Source organism: Protopterus annectens, chromosome 2.part0 (assembly GCF_019279795.1).
Source record: "Protopterus annectens isolate FY-2018-M chromosome 2.part0, PAN1.0, whole genome shotgun sequence".
NCBI classification, from domain to species: Eukaryota; Metazoa; Chordata; order Ceratodontiformes; family Protopteridae; genus Protopterus; species Protopterus annectens.
This window is the reverse complement of record NC_056728.1, coordinates 573,330,592-573,354,129: the sequence shown is the minus strand read 5'-3', so window position 1 is coordinate 573,354,129 and position 23,538 is coordinate 573,330,592. Positions and strand designations below refer to the sequence as shown.

Here is a 23,538-nt window from a genome sequence, read left to right as displayed (position 1 = left end):
TCCTTGCGGGGTATGCTGTCAGAAATGTTGAGGGGAGCAAATAGCTGTCTATAACTAAGAAAACTATTCTTTTGAGCTGGGGCATAGAGTCTGAATTGCAGTGTTCTTTGCTGTCAAAAAAGCGGTTACTAGAAAATGGTAATCAGAATCTTAACCAACTGTAACTGATGTACTAAATATTATAAATGAGACGAAAGAAACAGAGGTGGGTTCATTAGAAAAGGGAAAGAGCAAATTGCATAGAAATTAATAGAATTTGTGTGAGCAATACATGCACAATAATATTCTGTAGGAGTAATATGATGTAAAGGAAGGCAGGAGCTGAGAAATTTATGTAATGTTAGAGTAAATTAAACAGAAAATAAGCACATATGTTAGTGTTTAGTGCATGAATATGAAAAATGTTAGTTTTATTTTCTTGTAATGTATGTGTGCTTAAGTCTTAAGTGATAGTGTAATAAAGGTGTTTTAAAACAAAACAAAGGTTCAGATATTTCTCTGAGATTTCCTGTCTTCTCATATTCGTTTCTGTATGTTTTTAGGTGTGAAGAACATTATTTCTCTTTGTTCTAAGTCAGAAAGTCACTTTTGCTGCTTTCTGTGCTTTTCCTTCTTTCATTCAGGGCATTCTCAGTGCTATCACACACACTCATTGTCTTTTGGTTTCTTGGGTTTAATCAAGCAATATGACAAAAGTCTCTCCAAGTCTTTCTTGTACCAAAGGCTTTATCAGGCATTGCAGCAGAAAGTCAGTCTGATCAGATGGACATTCAGAAAGTTTGGGATGCAGAGCAGGCTAAGAAGGAAGTTAAACGTTTATCCCAGCATACTGAGAGCCAGCAAGTTTAAATGAATTTTGCTTCTCTGTCTTCTGACAGTAACACAGACCATAAAGATGTTGCCATTGAAACTTTTTCTGTTATCCTAAATTTGAAACTTTTTCTGTTATCCTAAATGAAAATGCTTGAATAATGTAAAAAAAAAAAAAAAAAAAAAAAAAGGCCAAGGGCTGACTGGAAGAATCGGGAGGCTGGTTTTGAAAAATGTATATTATCAGAAAAAAGACTAGCAACCAATGTATAATGAGATAATAAATGGGATATTTGTAGAAGATCAGTTCCATTGGATGTAGATTAGATAGTGTATGTTTCTGCTGCAAGAAGTGGCTTAAAAGACAGGAAGTTTGTTGACTGTTAAACTGATGGAAGAACTGTAAAGCTTAACTCCCTCCTTGTGTTATTAATGTTTAGAAGTACACTGAAGGGACTGAAGAAGCAACTTAAACAGTTTTCTTATTAAATTTATATAAAAAAAAAATCATTATATAAATTTCATGTCCTTTTGTAAAGCAGATGTATTCGCATGTTGCAGTATTCTGGACTCCTTTCTCCTCTTGCTATCAGTGTCTGGTCAGTATTCAAAAGCTTGCAGTCACTGCTAGGTGCATGGAACGTCTGACGTGGCTAGAGGGACGTTGGCCATAAAAGTGACGTCTGCATGCACCAGACCTCAGAACTTCTCTGCCACCAGTCAAATGTCAGCTGTTCCTGCCATACCGGCCATTGGATCAAATAAGAGTAAGATAAGTACCCTGTTGGGAATGTTTTGTTTTTTGGGTCAATGCATGCCTGTGTAGGTTCATGTCATCCAGGAAGGGTAAGTGTAAGTGCGGCCATAAGATTCCCCATAAAGATGCCCACAAGCTCTGGCTTTTTTGTCTAGGGTCTACACACGAAAACAAGGCCTGCCCCATTTGCCAGGCCTTCTTCGCAAAAAACTCTGTGTAGCAGATTGCACGCCTCAAGTATATATCTCGAGAATTAGTGCCTAAAGTGCTTAGCCTTTGGTACAGAGGGGCTGTCCTGTCAGCCCGTCGAGCCGCCTAAGAAAAAGGCCAAAACTGTTAGGCCTGAAGCTGTAGCAGCTCCTCATGCCACCCGATGCCCCTCCAGGGGCTGACGTTGGCCTAGAGGAACGATCAGTTGCCGTCAGTATGGGTACAATGGGTACCGATGTGGAGGCCACAAAACCTAGAGAGGAAGGCACGTCCTCAGAGGTCTTCCAGCTTGCTTATCAAGCTTGCATCAGCCAAAAACTCTCGAGCCAAGATCCTACCCAGAATGTTCTGCTCCCTGTTACCTCGGATCTCGTTTGCCGCGTTGCTGTGCAGCTGTGTCAAGCCACTCTCTATCAAAGTGATAATTTTTTGAAAGTTTATATATTGTTAGTACTATAAACATTTTTCAGTCAGTTACTTTTACTATACTCCTACCCTATCGTATCTTTAAGACTCTCTCCCTATAGTCTCTTTCCCTTTAATACCCCCTTTTCTTACCTTTGAGGTAATTCTTCATTACCATCGTTGATAATCCTTCCTTCTCTCTCTCTTCTTACCCTTCTGGGTAGTCTTTCTTTACTCTTTGGTACTGTCATTCTTCTCCACATCATTATGTCAGACAAGAAAAGTAGTGTTGGTTTCAAACAGTGTAAGGATTGTGGCCGTAAGTTTCCGCTTTCCTATGGCCATGATTTATGTGTCTATTGCTTGAATGTCTCCCACCTTACAGTGGATCCCCTGTGTGGGATTTGTAGAAATGTTTCGATCAGGACTCTCAATGAAAGAAAGAACAAGTTAATCCTGAAAGGTCTCCTCAAATCTCCTTTCTGTGAGGCTATCTCTGGGTCGGAGGGCTCATCCCCTCCTGCTAAACCCCATAAGAGGCATTCTTCTTCTTCCTTATCAAGGTCGTTCACTTCATCTCCCTCTGGAGATCACAGGGAGTCGACTCATAAAGTGAAAATTGCTAGTCCGGCACTGCCACCTGTGAACCCTCTCTGCTGCAGGCTCGGCACCGCCCTAGTTGATTCTTGATCAAGCTATGTCCTCTTTATTTCCACTGGCACTGGAGTTCCCGGTACAGACACTTACGGCTCTGACACTTGCGTCGCTGTCTTTACCGGCACCATCTCGGCAGGTACAGTCTCCTTTGGCACCATTGGTGCAATCCCCTTCGGACCCGAGTTTGACGATACTGTCCTCCATGGTGCAGACACCTTTGGCACCGACATGCTCTTTGGTGCAGTCCTTGTTACCGTTGCAGACATCTTCCTCGATGGCACCATACTCATTGGTGCAGACACTTGCCTTTAAGGTGCAGACACCTTTGACTTCTATAGCACTGCCTTTGTTGGTGCAGACTACCTCGACACCATTTTCTTTTGTGCAGAACATCCTCTGTTCCGGGCTCTGCACCACTCGAACTAGCAAGGACCAAGTACTCTCCTTCTCTGGATCCATTTGGTGGTAGCCAGTATAGCCCTTTTCTTGAAAGGCCAGAATCACCTTCAGGTTTTTCTATGAGGTCAGATACACGAATCACGCCAAAACTTTAATGCAAAGCTTTCGGGTTAACCAGCCTTCATCAGTACATAAAAAACACATTTCCGTTTTCATTTTTAAATAGGGAACAATTCAAGTCACATGTCACAGCCAGCCTAACATCATTAAGTAACAATTATGAATATTTAAAACAGCACCTAAAACCTACTTAAAATTTATATAAGAAACATATAATCAAACATTTTAAATTATACAGATATAAAATAAAAACAACAGTAACACTATTACCTATATTATATATTTTCTCTTTGTCTTTTTATCAACACTGGCTTCAAACTAACAGCGTTATTTAAACCTGGTTTAACATCTGCCTGAAATCTAATAATCCATTCATACTCCTTCAACTCCAAGGTATTGTTCATATCACCTCCCCTACTTCCCATATTTACTGTATCTATTCCCCTAAACTTAAACTTGTATGTTATCATTCTCAGAAATATGTCTGCTTAATGCATTTGTAATTATATTTCTTCTAATCTCTGATTTATGCTCCACTGCCTGCTCTCTTAGTTTCCTGGTAGTCTTGCCCACATAAAATGATGTGCATGATATGCATGTAGCTAGGTATACTACTTGAGTCATGTTACAGTTCACAGAAGTCTTGAAGGTATAGGTTTCTTTAGTTACAGGATGTTTAAAATTATCTGTTTCATCATATATATCACTGCAACAACTACAGTTATAACATTTTTTGTCCCTACTTTTCGTTGGACTTTTTCCTTAACTTCTTTAAAATCCTTATAACATAATTTCTGCTTTAATGTTTCAGAATTTCTATAGGAAAATTGTGGTCTCTCTCTTATTATATTTTTGATCTCAGGCATAGCCATTAATATTATCCAGTTTTTTCTGTTATATAACGTACATCTTTAGTATTAATATTAAATGTAGTAACATATCTAACTACATTTTCTTTTCTATCTAATGATTGCATTTCTTGTATCATATTTATACTAAAAATTGGTTTATACTTATCTCCTCTACCTCTTACATCATCCTCGTATATATCATTTACAACTTGATTAGGATATCCATTCCTTTTAAACTTGCACCATTTCTCTAGCCTGACTCATAAAATTCCTCTCCTCAGTATTAAGCTTACTAGCTCTTATTAATTGCGCCCTCAGTATTCCCTTGAAGGTATGTGGTGCATGCATGCTATTTCTATTGATGTATCTACAGACATTCACATTCTTTTTTATGTATGGTAGATTCTATCCTATCTTCTTTTTTATATAATCGAATATCTAGAAACACTATACTTTCTTCTGATGCTGACATTTTAAATTTTAAGAAGTCTGTGGAGTTATTCATATACATAATGTAGTTCCCTAATTCCTCCATATTACCACTCCATATTAAAAAACAATCATCCACAAGCCTTCTATAAAACTTGACTTTGCTGTTTAATTCATTTTTCCTCACTGAAAATACAGTGCTTCTCCCATTGATATAACACCAAATTAGCATATGTATTAGCTAGCTTTCTTATCTTCCACAAAGACAGGGTAACCCTTAGGACCAATCCTTTCTTCATGCCCAAGGTGATCAATGAGCTTTCCTTAAACCAAGCTGTTCACCTTTCCACCTTGTTTGCTCATCCTCAGGGTGACAGTGAGAGAGTCTTACATTTCCTTGATGTGCACAGATAGCTTAGGTTCTACTTGGGCAAAGACTATCAGAAAATCTATCCAGTTGTTTGTCTCCTTCCACCCCAGGGCCCTGGAGAAAGTTGTAACAAAATAGACAATTTCAGCCTGGATTTCCAGGGTAATTACCTTTTGCTGTGCACACCATGGGAAGTCCTTGGAGTCCAAGGTTAAAGCACACTCCACTAGGGCTATGGCTTCATCAGGAGCCTTTTTTAAAGGATTACACACTGACACCATTTTAGAGGCAGCTACTTGGACATCTGTCCACACATTCACCAAACATTAACAATTGGACTAAATTTCTAGATCCAGGACTGGATTTGCTAGGGCTATCCTCCAAGGATTTTTAGAGAATACTTCCAAACCACCACCCTCCTGCCTCACAGTGAGCTTTGGCACTCACCCAAGGATCTATATCATATGTTCAAAGTTTGAAAACTTTGAACGTTAAATAATCAAATTTAAATGTTCGAAGTTTCAAACATCAAACATATGATAAAAAAACAAAAACAAAAAAAAACCTCAAACCCAAAACTAACTGTTGTAGGCAGGGGGGCAAGCCCCCCTGCACCTCCCACGTGAGCGGGCAAGCCCCACCCCCCCCCGCTCTTTAAATATACCAACTCCGAGACTGCACTACAGTGCAGTAAGGGAAATCTTCCCTTTACCGCGTTATAGTCCGTTCTCGGAGTTGGTATATTTAAAGAGTGGGGGGTGCAGGAGGGCTTGCCCCCCTGCTTACAACAGTCAGGTACGTTCCCTTTCTTTTTTTTTTTTTTTTTTTTTTTTTTTAATCATATGTTCGATGTTTGAAACTTCGAACATTTAAATTCGATTATTTAACGTTCAAAGTTTTCAAACTTCAAACATATGATATAGACCCCTCGCAGAAGAGTCCAGAATACTGCAACATGTGAATAGAAAGACATAGAATAGTTGTGCAAAATCTTACTATAACCATAGATGTCCTTCTCTTCCATGTTGCAGTATTCCTTTCCTCCCTCCTTCCCCACCTGTTTATATAATGGTCCCTTCTTGGATGGCACTGGACTTGCACAGTTTGTCCTGGGACTGGGTCCAACTGGGGGCTCTCAGTTCTGAGGTTTGGTGCATACAGACTTCACTTTTATGGCCCAAATCCCTCTAGCCACATCAAGCGTCCCACACACCTAGCAGTAACTGCAAGCTTTTGAATACTGGCCGGACGTTCGGGTATAAAGAGGAAGAAACCCAAAAGTCCAGAATACTGCAACATGAAAGAGAGGGACATCTATGGTTATGGTAAGATTTTACACAACTATTTTTTCTCTATAGTGTACAGTTACATTTTAAATTTGAAGTGGGGACAGTTTTATCAGTGACTGCTTTATATGCTAGTGGTATTAAAGTAAGAAAGTACTTTTTCTTAATTATAATTATTTCCAAGCTTCACCCTGTAACAAGTTAAGAAATGCTGGGAAGAAGCACATACCTAAAAAACAAGAAATAATCATGAAAATCATATTTTTTTTCGTTACATTTGCAAAGTTTTTAGTTTTTTTTTTCAATAGCACATTGTTTTTACTTGCAGTCAAGTAGTCTTCATGTGCATGTTGACACTGATGTTGCAAATTTATTATCTAGGGGAATGACATTTGTCCCAACTCACTCATTTAAGTTTACTGACACCATGATTAAAGCTGTATTTGAGAAAATTGAATTTTTCTTTACTGTATCAAAATAATGCTGATAACTACGCTAAGAATGCATATGGAATTAGTTCCACTTTTAACCCACCCCTCCATCCAAGATTAGTTATGTATGTGTGAATTATAGTTAATGAATTTGCACAAACACCATAGCAGGTTCCATGATGTTAAGACGAATCTTAACAAAAATGAGTTGTAACTTGTAAAGAATCTGCAGAAAGAAAAAAATCAGAATCATGAAACCTGATAAGGGGGGTGGGGTAGTCATTATGGGTCTGGATACGTACAGTAACAACATGAATGAATTGTTAGAGATGGACACACGAGGAGACTACACTGAATGAATTAAATGGAGCCTAAAGGAAGATCCATATTCAGTTAAGTGATATTTTTCTGAAAAGAAGGAAGACATTTATACAATTATTTGAATATTCTGACACCTAGAATACCAGTGTTTTTTGGAATCCACAAAATCCATAAAAGCTTACACCATCCCCCTATGAGGCCCTTAGTGGACAGTAGGGATTCAATAACTTCAGCTTGTGCACAATATTTAGATTTTGAATTAAAGAAAATATTAAAGAAAGAACTTCAGATTTGTAAAGACTCATAGACCTTTTTGGATTCTTTAAATAAAATACCATATAGTCAAACTGATGTACTGGTGACCATTGATGTATGTGATCTCTATACGGCCATACCGCAGGACAATGGACTGGAATGGGTCCATGAAATATTAATTGAACATAGGACCCCCCCATGATACTACTACCCTGTTTTTGGAGTTATTAGAGCTAGTACTTAGTAATAATTACATAACATTCAATAATAAGTACTATTTACAGAAAAAGGGTATAGCCATGGGTTCACGTTGCGGTGGGGCATATGCTAATGTAGTCATGGCATATTGGGAAAAACATTTTGTTTTCTAGTCCTTTTTGTAACTGTCAGATAAGGACATATTCTAGATTTCAGGATGATATTTGCCTTGTAAGGAATGGATCAGTGGCTATATTGGAGCAATTCCTGGAATATATAATTAATACTACATTTTTTAAATTCACTTGGAATGTGAATTTTAATTTCATTAATTATTTGGATGTCCACCTATTCAAGGATAAAGTGAAAGAGAGATACATGGCTGCAATTTACAGGAAAGAGACTTATTCTGTTTCCTTCACTACAGCAGTTCACATCCACAGCACCAAAAAAGGTCTGTGGTGAAGGGACAGTTAGGGCAGCTTGAATGGTCACCGGACATGAAGATTTTATTCAAGAGTGCAATGCTTTATGTTTGATGTTCCTTAAAAGTGCATACCCCATAGAAACCCATATTTAATAAGACAGTCAGTACTGCCAACAGCAAATGTTATCATCCCAAAAATATCAATGTCTGGACTGGAGACAGTACCTCCACTGTTTGTGTCCCTTTATGTGCATCAGAATGTCTGATAGGAAGTGAAGACAATAAAGGGGATGTTCAGGTAGAAGTACACGCCAGTACTGGGAAATCTTTTGCATCTAGTAACTTCCCTTTCATTCCCCCAATGGTAGTCTCACTTTGGAGATCAATTTTAAAAGAGAGGGTAATCCCCACTTTTTTGTGAAACACAGATTAGACAAACCTTAGAAGGCAAGACCGAATGTCCGTTCTTCAATTTACCATCAGTTATTGCAGCTTGGAAATCTGGTTGTGATAATACGCAAGTACCGAATATTTTAGTAATATGCATGAGTTTAGAAAGCTTGATGTTTTTTGGTAACAACGCCAGAGTGCAAAAACTTTTAGCGCAGTTCCTTAGGTGACATAAAGTGGAAAGAGTTGTAGTCATATTTATTTATTTATTTATTCATTTTATTTAACATTTGTTTACTGTAAAATCCAACTGGGACAGAGCCCATTTTCAGCAGAGGCCCGGGGAGAAATGCTCCAGACACATGTATTTGGAATGTGGGAGGAAACCGGAGCACTCGGAGGAAACCCACGCAAATGCAGGGAGGGCAAGCAGACTCCACACAGAAGGCACCCCAGCCGAGAATCAAACCAGAGAACCTCTTCCTGTAAGGTGACAACTCTAACCACTACACCACTGCGCTGCCCATAAATGAAGTTTCTCCAAAAGTTATTAAAGGGTTTTATGATAAGTAAAATAACCAGAGATCCTATAGAGGTGTTAAAGATATTTTGGAAGTTTTATGAAAGTTTATACAACACAAAGGAATGAGAAAACCAAGAGAAGGCACAGGTGGGAAGTAATTATGCCAAAGTTAAAAAAGATGATTCTTAATAACTAATAGATAGGAAGAGATGAAATAAAAACAGTAATGCATAAGTAGTCCACAAGAAGTCTCAAGGAACAGATAGTATTCCTGTGGAAAATTGGAATTTATGAAGAAAGAAAGTGGTAAAGATCAAGAAGGTTTTGTGTAAGGGGGCAGCATCTTGAAAAAAATGTTGTTGCTGTATTACCCAAAGAGGGTAAAAACTGTTCAGGGTCAGTATAATTTAGACCCATTTCCATTTTAAACCATGATAAAGTGTTTGTATGGTGTTACCAAAGTTGATAGATATGGATCACTGTGGTTTTGTGTAGGTGAGGCAAACATTTGACAGCTTTACTGGAACAAAGTTGATCTGTAGGGAAGAAGAGTGTAAGAAAACACCACCTTTGTTGATGAGACTTGATATAGAAAAAGTATTTGATAGAGTCAACTGGGAATTTTGAGTAGGGCAGTGGTAGCATACGAGTTTTCTGACAGAAGGTTCTTCTCTGACATGTTATGCTTGAGTAGAGGAACTAAGCAGGGATGTCATTTTTTCCCATGGTTAATTGCTTTATATTTAGTTTCATTGGGAAATAGGGTTGCCACCTTCCTTCACGGCTAAAACCGGAGCAAAGCCACGCCCCTCGCGTCACCAGTAACCCCGCCCACCCCATCCCCCTCTTCCGCCAACATACCGCCTATTTTGGGACGTAATGACAGCATCACTCGATGGGAACGCCCTCTTTTTTCATTCCCGCCGCCTGCTTTTGGCTGATTTACTATGCTTTTCTGTAAAAAAAGCATAGTAAATCAGCCGATTTTCAAACTCCGATAGTCTGTTTCCTTTTTGAAACAGAATACCGGAGTTTGTACAGTGTTTTCCGGACTACCGGAGAATCAGTTTGATTTCCTGATAGTCCGGAAAAAAAACGGAGGGGTGGCAAGCCTATTGGGAAATAATATAAGAGATTCACAAGGTAAGTGATATAACTGCTATGGTACTCAAGGAAAAGTGGCTTTATTTTTGAATGATGATATTTTGTATGTGATAAGTCATGAAAAAGACATTTTGGAGTTTTGGAACATTTTGCAACAATTTCAAGTATTTTCAGGATGTAAAATAAATAAAGATAAAGCAATGGCTATAGAAGTAAACTGAATTGGTTCAGCAATATTTGTTCTTGCAACACGATGAGATGAAGTACTTAGGAGTATGGGTTAAAAAGTATGATAATTAATAAAATAAAAAAGCTGAAATTATTTATTTGGCAGGAGAACAGAGCAAGATGTATGTAAAATAATCAGATGCATGGAATACTGCATATTAGGATTGCCTGATTTGAAGGGGTACTTCAGAGCTATGCAGTTAAGACTCACATACATAATTGAAGCAGAAAAGTATAAATTAAAATGGAAAGGATGATGATAGAGTGGAGGTGGGAGTTCAGGGTTAAAGGAGAAATGCAAGTCCTTTTTTATTCATGAAGTAGTGGGAAGTACTCTGAGAACTAAACCAGTGCAGGGAGTGAGAAAATAGATTTTACCAGCAAGTATGTTTTCAAGCAGAGGTGTAGTAAATAGGTAAAAGGGGTCTGGAATTTACTGGAGGAGATTGGCAAAAGAACCATGGTTTTGAAAAAATATCGTTGGGGAGGAGAAGGTAATAAAGTTGTACGAGGCTAAACAGAAGTTTGGACTGCAGGTTATTGACTGCCTTCCATGTCAAGGATTGATATCAACATATAGGCAAAAAGAAAGAGAAAGGAAAATGCTGAGTGAAAGGCCAGCTCTGTCAGAGTTTGTAACTGAGTCTAGAACAGAAGCTGCTGTTGTAAAGGGATCATTTGCAGCATAAACTGTTAAAAAGCAATCAGAGGAAGTTAGGAAAAGACTGGGAAAGGAGAATGGAAACGTTATTTACAAAGGAACAATGGGAGTGTAGGGTTCCCCAAGGATTAAGCAAAGTCCAGAAAGTTTAAATTTTTTGCATGGAAGTGTTTGCATGTTAGAGACTGACTTCCCTATCAAGGGTTAGTAAAATAGTTAAGGCAAAGAGAAAGGGATAGGGAAGTGCTAAGCAAAAGGTCAGTACTGGTAAGAGTTTTTAGTGGAGTCCAGAACAGAATCTGCTGTTAAACGGATAATTAGTAAGGCCTTTGAAATATTGAATGAAGAGTATAAGAATCAATTATAGTAGATTAGAAAAGACTGGGAAAAGACATTGGAAATCTATCTACAAAGGAACAATGAGAAGATTTTGTAAGGCTTATAAGTATGCAGTAGAGTCCATAAGGTTTGGGCTTTTTTCATGGAAGTGTATGCATAGGTATTTCACACCCCAAGTAGACTTTAGCATTTTTTTTCCTGTGGTAGATATCAGATGTTGGAGGTGTGATGGGGTTGACAGGGATATTTGGAAATGTGTTTTGGGAATGTAATGAGCTGGCAGATTGAGAAATTCCCTATAGAGTACTTTGACAGAAATTTTGTTGGGGGTGGACAAAGGGTTGTAACCAATGACATGATTCTTTTGTGCTCAAATACTTGACCTGAATTGCCTAAATATAGTAAGGCCTTACTATTAATAATGTTATTGACTGCCAAAAAAATACTGGAAAATGGAAATCAAAACCCATTCCCAGAGTGAAAGAAGTTCAGGATGTTTTAAATAGTATAAATGGACTTGAGGTGGGCTCTTTATAAAAGTGAAGGAACAATTTCACAGAAATAGAATTTGGGGAACAATACATGTAGAATACATGTAGAACAATGCTCAAGAGGAGGAGTGAGGTTTAATGGAAGACAGGAACTGAGCAATGTAAGTAATGCTTGTGTGTATGAAAATTGTTAAAAAGAAAACATGTATGTTGTATGACTGCAGCAGTGGAAACTCTTATTACAGTTTTCTTGTTTTCTTTCTATTAATGGATGTAAACTGATGCCACAGCTCAAATGCTGATGATTTAATAAAAATGTTTAAAAAATTACTATTCCTGCATCAGTGATCCTTGTGACGAATATGTTATAGTTGTGTGAGTATACTTACCATAACAATAGATGGTCAGATTAACAGTAGGATCCTGACTGTAGAACAGACTACCTTCCAAGTTATTGCTCAGTATGTGGGTCTGATAATAGTCACTGTAGTTGGTTCTGTACTTGTTACAGGTCTTTATTTTTGCTTATGTCTGCATTTTCTAGTTGTTCTTCAGCTTCACTTCTAGATTGTCTTTATTATACAGTAAACTCAGTTAACCAGAATTCAAGCAACCAGCAAAAAATATCGAAGAAATACAGTACAATTTTCATGTGTTGCACTTGCAGAAACCTACCTTACGTTTTTAGAGTTTTAGTTTTAAAAAGGAAGATAGGAATACATTCCATCTCTCCCCAACCAGAGTACAAGTCAAACCAATCAAACAGTACAGGGTACAGTATCAGTCAGACCTGTTTTTAATATTAGCTCTCAAGCAACCAGAAACTACAGTTATCCGGCATCTACCAATTCCCATGGGTGCCAGGTAACCGAGAGTTTACTGTATTTTGAAATTAAAGTACTGGCTGTTGCCTATTTTAGTTCTTTTTGCTGTTTGGATCATTTAGATTTCACATAAACCGTTAGCCTTCTCCAAGAGTTTTTACTTATACAGCACTCTTGATCAACTCTGATGGATCCAAAAAATGAGTTGGAGTGCAAGGTATACGTTCGTTTATTGCCAAGCTCCCTTAACTGCTACACATGGAAGTTACCTAATCTGACTCTCGTTGGAATTGTCCCACTGTTAGAAAAATTGAGCAGATGGACTGGTATCTTACCTGTTGACTAAACCACAGTTATATTTATAATTCTTGTAGAAGCAATACTGTACTTTAACATCAGCTTTTAAAGTGAGCATGTTCATACAGCTGTACTTTTTGTTCTTTTCGTTGAATGTACTAGCTTTGCTGTGCAGACTTTTCTGGTAGATGTACTGCCAGCAGACTTAAGCTTTACTGTCCTTGCGACATATGTTCTCCAAAAGCTGTATTCTGCTTCAATCCAGAACACATTCATGTTGCTTTTTCGACTTTATTATTGAGAGGTGTGAAAATGTTGGAAAAGAAAAAGTGCAAATTCTTGCGGTGTTGGAAAAGAGAAGGGGAAGGGACTAATTCTTGGAGTCTGTACATTACACATTATAAGAATATGTGTGTCCCAAGTACAGTGTAAGTGTGCAACTTGGTAGTTAGGATTTGAAACATTGAATTGAGTTTGAAAGTGCAACAAAGGTCCAAGGTGCCACCAGCATTATTCATTTATTACACATTTTGCTTATTGTAAATGCCACTATTACAAAATCCTGTCTGCAAATGTATAGTAATTTTGAAGATATGTAATAAAGAACTGTAGGTGACCAGCTGACTTTCCATTATAACTTTATTTTTTTTATTATTTCTTAGCATGGTGCTCTTGTCAATGCCATGGACCTCTGGCAGTTTACTCCACTACATGAAGCTGCTTCCAAAAACCGTGTAGAAGTGTGCTCTTTATTACTGAGCCATGGTGCGGATCCCACACTACTCAACTGTCATGGAAAGAGTGCTGTAGATATGGCTCCTACGCCAGAGCTGAAAGAGAGATTGACATGTACGTACAGGGAATACTTAAGTAATTTTGATGACTGTAAAATAGGCTATCTGATAATAACCAGTAGTGGTGGGAAGTGCTGCTCAATCTTTTTACTTGTTACCAAATATACAGAATATACTTTCCCTTATAGCATTTCTTGGGTGAAATGTGAGATTGTTCAGTTCTGCTTGCAAAACTTGTGCCATGATTGCTGTTAATAGGCAGTACTTGAGTTTGATATCACTGCAGGACTTTAAGTTTGTACTAGACAATACAAACAGAAAACTGTATAGCAACAAATAACGTTTTCTGGTTTTCACATATGTAGTAGTATATAAAGGCAGAATCATAAAGTCATTACTTTAACAGTTACATTCTAAATATTTTTACATTTTTACCAATATGGTACAGACTTTACCTCACTGTGAAATATACTGTGTCAAATCATTCCTGCACACAAGACAATAATGCCTCTTTCCTGTACTCTGGGTAGCATGGCATGTGCTAAAAATATCTTGAGGAAAAATAGTATCTCTTCAGACTTGAACGATTTGTTGTGCTTTCTGTCTTTGTTGTGAACTACCATAATAACCTTCTTAAATAGTACATAAATATAATACAGAATTTGCTTTTTCGTTGAACTGTATAGCTGTGGACTAGTTGAATGTGTGTTGCAAAATAAATGGCAACTATGCATGGTGGATTTTAACTTATTTTTTCCAGCAGTCCTCCTCTAGTGGGAGACATTACAGGTACCTTGTGATTGTCGTTTCTTTGTCTGAAGCCTTATGTATTATCTCTGTTGGCAAGCATGCAGTCTATTTCTTTCAGCTCAAAAATCTTTTAATCACTGAACTGTTATAATGTTATCAGGCTGGTGATCTGGCCTATATTCCATGTCACTTAAACATTTACTTTCAGGTTGTAATAATTTCAGAGTATTGCGATTGTGACATCTCCACTCTGGACCATTAATCAGGGAGCCTCAATCCTCACCACTGGCACGGGAGAGGGACGTTTACTTGGAATACAAATGGATACACTCAGTATTTCCAGATGCAGACCTGTCTGCATCAAGCACAGTTTCTCTTAAGAGCACACAGGGAACACACACAGCCCGGGGTCTGGGTTTCTCTCTGTGTCTCTCCCAAGGTCCCCAGTAAGGCTCCCCACTGACGCAGCTGCAGAGTTAAGTCCTTAGCCGGGTGCCCAAGCCAAGTCCTCCACCACCCTCTCTGTGAAACCAGTGCTTCATGTCCCTCCTCCAGATAGCTGACACACTCACTGTGAGATTTGATTTTCCCACATGCACACGCACACACACACCTGGGAAAGGCTGGCACAGATTTACCAGCTGTGCCTCCACCTGCCCCAGACTATAAGGTAGTTATCACTGCCACCAGGCACTACAAAGCTGCTACCTAAGACTCTTGCAAGAGTACCCAATTATACTGAGTGAAGTTAATATTACTACAAATGGTAATGTTTACCCAGCAGCAAGGCTTTCAGGAGTGGCCAGAGTTATCCCCAAATAAGTATATGCAAATACTCTCAAAGCTTAAATATTTCTCTAAAGGACCATCTAAAATGAGGAGTTTAAATATATTTAATAGTAAATAATAAAAGAACAAGAAAATACTAGATATCTATTTACAGTAAACACCAGAGTCACAGAAAATATTAAAAATAGTACAGCTGGAATGATTCACACAGTTACAGAAAAACAATACTTAACTATTCTCACTATGTTTTCCCAACTGATTTAAATAATTACTATCCCTGGTCACTTACTAGTGCAAGGGAAGATGAAGTAGGTGAGTAGACTTCCTCCTTTGTCAGGTTCCATTAACAGACTTCTCCTGAGACTTCAGTCTCCTCCAATATTAAAACATTGTTTTCTTCCAGAATGACGTCACATACATCTGGTCATCTGACTTCTTGTTCACATGCAATCCCTGTTGCTAGAAGCTGTCAGGATTTAGCACCTACATGTCAGTAATACACACACAAGAGCACTGTTCAGATCTGGTGCAGCTGTTGGAAGTCATAAAACTATTTTAATACTACTACTCCTATAGCGCTACTAAGCCAGGCTTCTCACAGACATTTTGTCTCTGGCTGCACTCAGAACTGTAACACACAGTCTTTATGGCCTAATTTAATTTCAGCTATTTTTCAAAGTTTGCTGCAGCTGGATTGTGATTAACCTCTTCTCTTCCATTATCCTTTGTTAAAACATATACATTTAATTCAGTTACAGTAATGCATGTACATTTTTTTCTTTCCAGCAGGGCACACTGTTGATACATTTTAACACAAGCAGCTTTGCAAATGCATTTTAAATACAAGCATCTGTACAAATCAATTTGATACACAAATGACATGTAATTCTTTACTAAATTCCAGCTAGCTGTGCTGGCATATGTTACACATTCACTGCCCCACTTCTCTTGGCATGGCTGGCAGTACCTCAGATCATCACAGTGATTTCTACCATTATTTATGAAAATTTACGTGTATGTTTAAATGTGTCCTCTCGGTGGACAGATGTCAGCATCCATTATAAGTATAATGTTAAATTCAGGGATAAAACCATATAGTGGCATTCTAACATCAACAGAGTTTATAAGAAAAATAAGAAACTACTAGCTGTGTAGAAAATATTTCCCCTTCCTCCCAGCATAAAAAGGCATATGGCTGGCAAAAGCCTTAAACACATAGAAATCCAACTTTGAGCTCAAGGGTTTTACTAGCCTACCACCACCAAAGACCATCACAAGTCCTTCTTTAATTGTAGTGAAAAATTCAGATGTAACATTCTACTCTTCTTTGGGGTTGTGTAAAATGGGACCACTTATTGTAAGCTTAAAGCCATTGCCAACTTCCTCACTGATACAGTTGTCATCAATTTGTTTGCCTTTTTATTCCATTGCCCCCTAACTACCCTTCCTCATAAAAATCCCACTATAAGTGATACCACTTGCACTGTCTAAAAAAAATTAAAAAAAAGCATTAGCTGTGTAGGTCCTAATAGCATTATTGGCTTCCTGGTGAGAGCAAAATGTAAATATCACACTGCCTTTGCTGCAGACATACTGTTCACTAGTCTTATCTGGGGTTGATTTAACCACTGTGCTGTCAAGTCTGTGGCCAAATTATCTGCTAACAGAGGATTGGAGCCCAGTCCTCCCCAAACAGGATGTCCTCGCGACTGAAGGCTTGCATAATGGCTTTGGCCTTATTTGGCGTTACCTTACCACTGTATTATCAAGTCAGTGGATGGATGGTCTATTAAGAGATTTGAAGCCCCTTCCCTAATCAAGCTGTCTCCTTTGCTGTAAAGGCTTGTGTGGCAGTATCACTGACTGACCTGCTTTAAAGGTTCCTAGTCACTTCCTTCTTGTTAACAGTCTTTATTGATTGTTCACAGCTGCCACATTTCTATTTACTCACCGAGCATTCTGTCACATCTACCTGCTGTTTCTCCTGACCTCTGTCTCCCTCTTGGGTTCCTGTCTTTTTGACTCTTAAGTGACATTCCACATAATTTGGGCCATCAACAGCTCCCTCCCCACTTGGTCACTTTCCTTATTTGCTTTTTTATGATTATTGGTAGGACAGTTGTGGTTTGGTTATTAGCTCCTTCATTACCCTTAAATCTGGCCTTTCTCTGTCTTAAAAATAGTCATCATTTCTCCTTACTTGTGTCATCAGTGCTCTCATCAAGCTGTCTCAGTTTTGTGTATGTACAGCCTGACTCCTACAAACTTTGGAGGACTGGTGGTATTATTATTATACTCTTTAATGCATCTCTAATTACCTGGGTGTTGTATCCTGCCCTGTTAACACTCTGGTACCACTTGTAGCTCAAGTTCCTTACCTTAACATTCCCCCTTTATTTTAAGTCCTTATAATTCATTATGGCAATAACCGATGAGGTGGGTGTGGTATATTGAAGATTTACCCACGGTTGGTGTGAGTTAATTACAAGGGTGAAGCCTAAGTGATTAAACAAAGCCAACCATGGATAGATCTTACACCATGGAGTTGGTTGTATTGCTGTTATACAGTGACATTATTTAAGAAAAACTTGCTTACTTTTCTTAAATAATGCTCTTCCACACTTTTTCCTATAACCTTGGGCTTTCTTTATGTACTGCTCATGTGTATGGGACTTTCTTTCCCATGCTTATGCAGTACATCGGTGCTGTGTAAAGGAAGCAACAGAGAAAGGAAGATCTCCATTGCCTTTTTTTTTTTTTTTTTTTTTAATTAAATAAAAAAAAAAAGCATGAGACTTTCAACTTATGGGAGAGACGGTGCAGAGAAAATAAAAGGATAATCAGGTAGGTTTCTAGTTTTGTATAATGTACCTAATTGTCCTTTTATTTTTGTCTGCCCTGTCTCTTTCCATAGTTTGAAGTCTCCAGTTTTTATCATTTTTTTTTAAATAAAATAAAGGGATCACAGTACAATGATGCTGAAAGTAAAGTAAAATTTTTGTAGCATATATTAATGGAAAAAAGTCCAGGCGACCTGACTTTTTCCATTGGTATATGCTCGGATTTACAGCGGACACACTGGTTGGGCTGACCAATCAGGGTGCTCCTTTTGGAATGTTAATGACCAGTCATTGTAAAATATACATATTCCCTCACTAATTTATCACACACACACACACACACACACACACACACACACACACACACACACATACACCCTCCACTGCATACAGCATGCTCTGCTATGGTCTCACTGAACTGCATGACATTCTAGAATGTAATACATTGCTTTGGAGTGGTATTTCATGTTCAGGGTTTATAGTATGTAATTTAATGTTTTTTTTTTTGTTGTTGTGGTTTTCTGGCTACCTACTAGCTTTGTACGAATTGCACAGCTTACTTTACTGTCTTGCTGTAACTGTGCTACATTTTCATTCGTTAAGGTGGGAAGTGTTAAAGGACATATTTATGTTGATTTAAAGTGATAGAATGTAGTAGTAGTACAGTTTTACCTAACTGTGTCAATGGTCGATGCTGCAGTGATTTACTGTACTTTGTTAGTGCTAGCTTTGCATTCGGGGGGGGGATCTCCTGTCAGGTATGTATGCAGCATCTGTAGTTTTTTAAATTCTGTTTGCAAGTTTAAATCTGTCCTATGTGAAGCATAGGATTGCTCTGAATATTTTCTCTAAATGTACCAGTTGTGTAGCCTAAAAACAGTCTTATTTCTTGGAATATTATTATGTCTAGTGCTCTAGCTTTTATGTTAGTATGCTTCTGTGACTTTGACCACTTGTAATTAATATGAATACCTCCATGCAGTGTCTTTTTAAATTAAGTTATTGTTTTTCTGTCCCCCACCTCTTTTTGTTTTGTGTTTCATTGACTTTATCTAATGTTTCTTTACTACTATACAAGTTCCTAGGTAAGTACTAGAGTAGCTACCCTTGTGGGCCATTTTACACCTAGCCAATTTCCCTTTCAAAGGTGAGAATCAAACCCTGTAAACACCTTAACCATTATACCCAACACCCAGTGTATACTAAGCTGTCAGTCTGCAGACTATTACAAGCTCAGTCAATAACCAGAGGTCAGAATCAAACCCTGTGCATTGTATATGCGAAGTTAAGACCTCAGTATTCAGTAACTTCAAGGCTTCTCAGATTTTGGTGACCCATAAGCCTCCTTTACCTGATAAGCCTGCTTCTCTTTGACAAATCACCCCTGACCAGATTCCTTTGTCCCTTTGTCTTCCAAATTGGCATCTCTTCACTTCAGACTCTTGGGTTCTTTCTGTTATCCGTCAGAGTTACTTCATGGTATGAAAGTGTCTCCCTCCTCCTTCAGGGATTCCTCAACCTCCTTGAGAGCAATTTCCTCATTTCCTGGAGATTCTAGGGTTCCTGGTGAACCAGGGGACCATTCAACCTGTCCCCCCTTCCCAAGGGGGAATGGGTTTTTATTCCAAGATGTTCCTGGGTCCTTGAAAGGAGGACACTTGGAGGTCTATTCTGGATCTCTCCCTGTTTAATATCTTTCTCAAAGTCCCTTCTTTTTGCATGCTTACTCTTTAAACCTTTTTTCCTCTTTTACTACCCCAGGCTTTTCTGATGTCTTTGGATCTGAAAGATGCTTACCTTCATATCCCTATTCTCCCTCTTTACAGGACGTTTTTACATTTCTGTGTGTCTTTTCGTTTTCAGTTCTCTGCTTTGCCCTTTGGCCTCTCTACTGCCTCAAGGAAATTCACAGAATCCCTAGTGCTTGTGATTGCTTTCTGCAGTCTCCAAGGCATTCATATTTTTCCTTATCTAGATGACCTGTTGCTTCATGCGCCTTCTTCCAGTTGCCTTTTACAGGATCTGGAGTTCAGTGTCTCTCCTCTTTAAAGTCTTGGATTCACTGTCATCTTCCAAAAATGCTTCCTAACTCCCTCTCGGGATCATGTATATCTAGGATGCAAGATTTAGATAGTGCCAATGTTGGCCTCTGTTCCACCTGCAAAAGTTGTGCCATTGACAGCCTTCTTTCAGTCTCTTCTTCCTCTGGCTGCCATGCAAGCCAGGGAGTTTCTGTGGACCAAGGGATTTCTGGCCTCTTCCATTTCAGTGCTCCCTCTTGCCAGACTGCGTATGCAGAAGCTTCAAGGGTACCTCAAGTCAGTTTGGCTGCAGCATTGTCATCCTCTGGATTTCAGTGTACCACCCCTTCCCATTCTAAAGAAGGAATTTGAGTGGTGGATTCAATGGTCTGCTGTCAACCCAGACTTACCCTTTCAGCCTCCAGTCCCTTCTCAAGAACTGTTCACCGATGCCTCGGACATGGAGTGGAGGGCTTCTTTTGGTCACCTGAAAAGTTCAGGGTCTGTGCCCCCCATTCAGAAGTCAGATCATGTCAACATCAAAGAGATGAGAGTTCTCATTCTGGCCCTTCAAGCTTTTCATCCCATGTTGTCTCCAGGCCCCTTGAAAGTGTACACAGGCAGTGCTACAGTGATGTGGTACATCAACAAGCAGCAAGGCACAAAATCTTACCTCCTCTGAAGGATGGCTGTTCAGGCTTTGGAGGTGGCTCTGTTAAATCAGTTAATTCTTCAGGCAGTATATATTCCTTCAGAGCACAATCTAGTGGCGGTCCCTCTGAGTAGGTCCAAAACACAAGCTCATGAATGGATGCTTTACAAAGAAATTTTTCTGGACATTGTACATCAATGGGGTATTCCTCAGGTAGAGCTTTTTGCCTCCCCTCTGAAAAGGCAGCTTCCTCTCTCCTGTTCCAGAGTGATATGCCAGCAGGCATGGAAGATGGATGCCCTTTCTTTTCCTTGGAAGGGGATGTTTCCCTCCTCTTCTTCTACTTCCAAGAGTCTTGCAGAAGATTCAGCTGGACTCCCCAGAAATCTTGCTAGTGACCCCCTTTTGGCCAAGACAACACTGCTTCCCCCTCTTAATGCATGTGGCCGGGGCAATCGTCACAAGTTATGTTACCATTTGGACCTCCTCACATAGGGCAAGGAGTTTCTCATCATCTTCACTTGTCCACTCTTCAACTCCCACTGTCGGTGATAGGATTTTGATCCCTTTTAGGCACCTATTTTCTGAGGCCATGCTCAGGGTTTTACAGGAGGCAAGGAAACCCTTAACCAGAAAATCTTATATGCCCTTTTTCAATGGGGGTCCCTCTGGTCCTCTTATTTGTGTGAGTTGCTCCAGTCTGGCCTGGCCTATTCTTCTATGAAGACCCATTTGCCATCCATTTATGCTTGTCTGCCTTTGAATCTTCCTTTTGCTTCTCAGTTTTGAGGTAAAAAAAAATATTAAAGGCGCCCTGCATATTAGGCCTCCAAGAAAACCTATTCATTCTCTTTGGGACCTTAATTTTGTTTTGAAAAAATTGACTTAGGCTCCTTATGAGCCTGCAGATTTTGCTTTTTTGCAACATTATACATGGAAGACTATTTTGTTGCTGGCTGTTCTTCTTGGAGGGTTTCTGAGCCCCAGACCCTTATGGCTATTCCTCCTGGTTTTGGGTTTTCACAGAGACAGGATGTCCCTTCGTACTAATCCTTTTTTTATGCCCTAGATAGTAAATGAGTTGTCCTTGAAATCAATCGGTACAACTCCCTTCCTTTTTCCCTTATTAGTCTGCTAGTGAGAGGGTCCTGAATACCTTTTGGATTTACACAGAGAGCCCAGGTACTATTTGGATAAAACTGAAGCCATTCATATGTCTGATAAAGTTTTTATTTCCTTTCATCCCAGGACATTGGGTTTGGCTGTATCTAAGCAAAACCATCTCCTCCTGGATGTCTAAGGCCATTTCCTTTTGTTATACTTTCACAGTTAATCTATATGTACTTCTGCTAGGGCTCATTGCATTATAAGTGGGATATGTTTTCTAGGGCCAGAGCAGGTTTTGCTAGAACAATTTTATATGGTTTTGTTGAAGGCTCTTCTCGGTCTTCCACCTCCCATTCTGTTTCTTGAGCTTGTTTACTCTTCTGTGTAGAATACTGCAACAGTGATATAGAAGGACATAGTACAGTTACGTAAAATGTTACCATGACAGTAGATGTTCTCTTCAGTATTCTATACCTCCCTGCAACCCCCTCTTGTTTGTTCTGGTTTTTGTTTGAGTCCCTTCTGGCTGAGGGTTTCCCCTTTTTCATTTGCATTTTTTCCTTCTGGAAGTGCATGGACTTCTTTATTATATGGAGACTGTTCTCTTTGGGGGCAATTTAGTTCTCAGCAGCTGCATCTGTATGTCCCTTTTATTCCTTACAGTATCTGTGGGGAGCATAGATGTGACTTGTGGAGCATACAAGATCATCAGGCTTTGGTATACTGGCTGAGCATTGGGCTGCCCTGGCTGGGAGATCCCTTCTGTTTAGAATACTCCCAACAGTAAAGAGAAGGGCATCAAGTGTTATGGTAAGGTTTTACACATCTGTACTTTCTTTATGGTTGTTTTTACTCTCTTTAAGAACCTGTACCATACAAGATCATCAGGCTTTGGTATACTGGCTGAGCATCGGGCTGCCCTGGGTGGGAGATCCCTTCTGTTTAGAATACTCCCAACAGTAAAGAGAAGGGCATCAAGTGTTATGGTAAGGTTTTACACATCTGTACTTTCTTTATGGTTGTTTTTACTCTCTTTAAGAACCTGTACCAAGTATCTTAGTCTCTCCTTGCTTCTTGAACCCCCCTTCATCATAATCATACTTTTCCACTTGACTTATAAACCTCTGCTTGTGTTGTGTACAAGTCCTAATTACTTCGCTCTAAAATAAGTCATTCAAATCAAGTAATTCTAAACCATCTTGTTCTATGGGGAGAATCAGTTTACGCCACTTAACTTTTGCCCTCTTCCCTTGCAAGATAAATTCCTTTTAGTCTTTATCGTGGTCCACAACTCTTTTGGTTGATAAAATATGTCTCAACTGTGCATAAAATGTATTTAAAATTAAAGGTAGTAAAACATTTGCCCTGCTTGTATTTTACTGTCCATATCCATAATCAAGAGCTTCCAATTTCTCAGTTTTTGTATTATCTTTTGTTTAGTCTCTTCTCACCCATCCTTAGCTACCATAGTAGAATCCCTTTTAATCCATCCAGCACTTTATAATCATGGTTTCAAATTGAAATGGCCCTTTTATGAAGCTGGGTCTGAAGGGTCTTTATTAACTATTCAGATCTGGGGACACAGGTTGATATCAACCTCTCCTTCTACCACCACATTGCCACTGTGGTTAGAAAGTCCTCTGTGGCACATCTTATTACCAAGGGTTTTGCATCCAGGCAGAAAGAGGTCATCATCTCTCTCTACTCTTCCCTCGTTAGACCATTCATTGAGTATAATGTCCCATTTGGCATGTACCTCACTAAACACCTGCAGCAGCTGGAAAGGCTGCAAAAGTACCTCA

General features: G+C 39.0%; 1 protein-coding gene across 1 annotated transcript in view; it reads left to right on the top strand.

Moving 5' to 3' along the window:
• TNKS (tankyrase) overlaps window positions 1-23,538 on the top strand; it is a 2,150,186-nt gene that overhangs the window by 831,854 nt on the left and 1,294,794 nt on the right. The window contains exon 8 of the mRNA XM_044060937.1: window positions 13,446-13,632. Coding sequence (XP_043916872.1) covers window positions 13,446-13,632 — 187 coding nt within the window. The remainder of the gene's footprint in view (window positions 1-13,445; window positions 13,633-23,538) is intronic.